The sequence below is a fragment of the Arachis ipaensis genome, chromosome B10 (genome assembly GCF_059453495.1).
Source record: "Arachis ipaensis isolate K30076 ecotype BB chromosome B10, ASM5945349v1, whole genome shotgun sequence".
Lineage (NCBI taxonomy): Eukaryota > Viridiplantae > Streptophyta > Magnoliopsida > Fabales > Fabaceae > Arachis > Arachis ipaensis.
In genome coordinates this window covers 8,321,135-8,324,832 of record NC_142435.1, presented here as the reverse complement: position 1 = coordinate 8,324,832, position 3,698 = coordinate 8,321,135, and the positions used below count along the sequence as shown (strand labels likewise).

The window sequence follows — 3,698 nt, the reverse complement described above, 5'->3', positions numbered from 1 at the left end:
AGTAGTAAAAAAATATATATATAAAATTATGAGTTGATTCTCAAATTTAGATTCATATACCACAGAAAAACACTATATATAGACTTTACTAAAACAAAAATAAATATGTAAATTACTTATTATTGAGGTAATTTTTTATTATATACAATAATTACACATTAAATATTGATTTGATATAATTATAATGAAGATATGTTTTTAAATTAGTATAATTATATATTATTTATTAAATATTAACTATAATATATTATAATAAAAATATTTTTATAAAATAATTTAAAATAGAAAAAATTGTATTTATTTTAGAGGGAAAATGGAGTCACGAGCGATCGACACGTTACTTATATTAACTGGGGAAAAATCCAGTTTTAATATATTAAGTAGATATGAGATGAAAGTGAGACCCAAAATTATTGTCCTTTTTCCCCATGAGTGGCAGTAATGTCACTGGCTGCTCAGCTCGGCGCCCAATTTTACTATTTCAACCCTGACACGGTCTTCGTTTCCTTCCCTCCATTTCTTTGTTGGTCTTCAAGATCTCCCACTGCTCCTCAATGTGTCCTCAATGTGTCGGTGATCTAAATCATAAACCCCAACCCCAATCCCAGCCCTCTTTCTCACTCCGCCTCCAATGTCTTCCATTCGAATCGACGCATCGAAGCAGCACTACACCACCACCTTCCTCGTGGTCGGTTACGCACTCTGCTCCAGTCTCCTCGCCATCATCAACAAGTACGCCATCACCCAATTCAACTACCCCGGCCTCTTAACCGCACTCCAGTACCTCACTTCCGCCCTCGGCGTCTATCTTCTCGGCAAATTAGGGTTCCTCCACCACGACCCCTTCACTCTTGACACCGCCAAGCGCTTCTTCCCCGCTGCACTCGTCTTCTTCCTCGCCATCTTCACCAACACCAACCTCCTCCGCCACGCCAATGTCGACACCTTCATCGTCTTCCGATCTCTCACCCCTCTCCTCGTCGCCCTTGCCGACACCGTCTTCCGCCACCAGCCTTGCCCCTCCAAGCTCACATTTTTCTCCCTCGTCGTTATCCTTGCCGGCGCCGTCGGGTATGTCTCCACTGATTCCGCTTTCACCCTCACTGCTTATTCTTGGGCTTTTGCTTATCTTGTCACAATCACCACTGAGATGGTTTACATCAAGCACATGGTCATGAATCTAGGGTTGAACACTTGGGGTTTTGTTTTGTACAACAATTTGTTGTCTCTCATGATAGCGCCCTTGTTCTGGTTCCTTACCGGTGAGAATCTTGAGGTTTTCGATGCTCTGAGATCCGGTTCCGGGAGCTTGTTTGATCCCAGTGCTCTTGCTGCTGTTGGGCTATCCTGTGTGTTTGGATTGGCGATTAGTTTCTTTGGCTTTGCGGCAAGGAAGGCCGTTTCCGCCACGGCGTTTACTGTCACTGGCGTTGTGAACAAGTTTCTCACTGTGGCTATCAATGTGCTCATTTGGGACAAGCACGCCAGCCCCTTCGGATTGCTTTGTTTGCTATTCACCATTGTTGGTGGGGTTCTTTATCAGCAGTCAGTTACAGGGCCTGCCCCGGTGCAGCGTGATACAATGGTGGATGTTGAGAAGAATACTGGTGATTATGATGATGATGGTCATGATTTGGAAGCCGAGAGACTATTAAAGGGTAAACTTGCTTCATGAGTAATGTTTTGTTTGTAGCATTTCAGTGATTTGGTGATTATGGTGTATTATTATTGCTGTATTGTCTCAACAGCCTTGACAAATATTTTTATGGAATGAGGTATCTTTCTCAGAAGGTTATGAAATTGTGGTGTTGCTTATTGCTTCTTTCTTTGCAAGGCTTTGATTTTATTGTTCTGGGTTTTCCAGTATGTGTTTGCTTTTGATTAATCATCAGATCAGTGTTCTTATGACAGAACTATTCCTCTGTCTTTAGTATTATTTTAGGAACCGCGTTCATGATGGATTACTTGTAGCTTGGTTACTTTGGCAAGTGCTTTAAAATTGAGCCATCTCTTTACGATTCTTAAGTGAATCTTCAGGGGCATTGCGAAACCAAAATGCTTCTGAGCATTTATGAACTGAATACCAAAAAGCAAGCTTGACTAGCCAAGGTTTTAGTGCTCCTCATGTAGTTCCAGTCACAGCTCTGTCTTTTGTTAGGATAGTCCTCTACATATGTACTACAAACTGGTACCATTCTTGAGTTGAAAAGTTTGCATCCATAGCCCTTCATGATTAATAATGCTGCATTGTGAACTCATTTTTATACCATTCTTTGATGGTATATAGAGTTTAATATATCTGAATACTGGGGACCTGATTTAGATTGAATTCAACAGTTATTAGTGTCCTAAAACCACCGATGAAATTATTCTTATTGTCAGGAAGTCAAATACTTGGAAGCAGAGAAGGTTCTGCACTGTTTTGATTTTGAGTTCTTTGGTTTAACCGAAGAGCGTCATGTTTTCCAAAACTTCTAGAGGTCATTGTAACCAAATGCTGGACATGTGCATTATTTGCTCTTGCTAAGTCACTCCCCTAAAATAGCCCTGAACGGTTATTTTACCTTCTTTGTGATATTTACCAATGGAGTATGGATGTCTGCAATCAATTATAGATCCTAACTCTCTAACAGTGGGTTTTTTCCCCAGAAGCCTACCAAATTTAACTTTACCGACAGATGTTTTTATTTCTTGAAAGGGATTTCCCTGAATGCCTTAGGAATTCGCTTAAATATCTTGTGAACTTGTGAAGAAGGATGTGGTGGTGGTGGGAACACCTTCTGTTGAAATGTTACCCAAAATTGTTATGATGTTTGATGAAAAAGATAGAATCTGTTTGCTCTATCTGTGTACTGGTGTGATGCGGAAATGCTACCATGAGGTCCTTACAAAATGTAAGGGTTTTGTTAAACGATCAAGGGTGCGGCTTCAAGTTATTTCAACACTGCTATCTATTATTATTCATATTTAGTGCAGGGCAAGATTGTATCTGTCTTGGCACTTCAAAATGCTGAAGATGGAGATAACTTCTTCATATTGTTCTATAATGACAATTAAGTCAGTTATCATTATCGTAATCATTCTCTCTCAGATAGAAATAGCAATTTTTGTTTTTCCCTTCTAACTTCATGCCTCGGTTGATGCACTTGTAGCTGAACTGAATGTTAAGGATAGTACGACGAGAGAACAAGAAGATCTTGAAGTTGTGCGATCGAAAACTTAGACTACTGTTAAGGACACATGTTTACAATGGCTACAGAACTTGGTTAGAACTTAGAAGTTAGAAGGATGAAGATATCAAAGGAAAAGGATAGTTGGGAGAATGAAGACATCTGATGAGTTTCAGTCTCCCTTATTTATTGGTTTAAAACAAGTGTTATAATCGCGTCATGCACGGAGATTATTTTATAATCAATATTATTATATACTTTAGAATAAAAGTATACATAGATTAATTAATTTGTTCAACAAAAAAGAAACATTAATATATTCACAAAATAAATTTGGACAACGTTTAACAATTCAAATAATCATAATAGTTGTGATTATATCATAGTAATATGACTTGATAAAGATAAACTGTCAGCTTTTTAGCAATATAACATGTTAGTTTTATGAAGGGTTAAGTAGGATTTTGGTTTTTAAGATATAGACAGAAAATATTTTGTCTCTAACTTTTTTTTTTCCATACAAAATTG

The 3,698-nt window shown here is 38.1% G+C and overlaps 1 protein-coding gene across 1 annotated transcript; it reads left to right on the top strand.

Moving 5' to 3' along the window:
* Positions 1–449: 449 nt before the first annotated feature.
* LOC107624183 (GDP-fucose transporter 1) lies at positions 450–3,440 on the top strand. Its single transcript, XM_016326663.3, has 2 exons — positions 450–1,658; positions 3,153–3,440. Exons 1-2 carry the CDS (start codon positions 632–634, stop codon positions 3,221–3,223), a joined length of 1,098 nt encoding a protein of 365 aa, XP_016182149.1. The 5' UTR covers positions 450–631; the 3' UTR covers positions 3,224–3,440.
* The last annotated feature ends 258 nt before the right edge of the window (positions 3,441–3,698 follow it).

Excerpts from the sequence above, each read along its gene's own strand:
- LOC107624183 (XM_016326663.3), top strand. The coding sequence starts at position 632 with ATGTCTTCCATTCGAATCGACGCATCGAAGCAGCACTACACCACCACC. Across the intron at positions 1,659-3,152 it reads AGCCGAGAGACTATTAAAGG|CTGAACTGAATGTTAAGGAT; the intron begins GTAAACTTGCTT and ends ATGCACTTGTAG.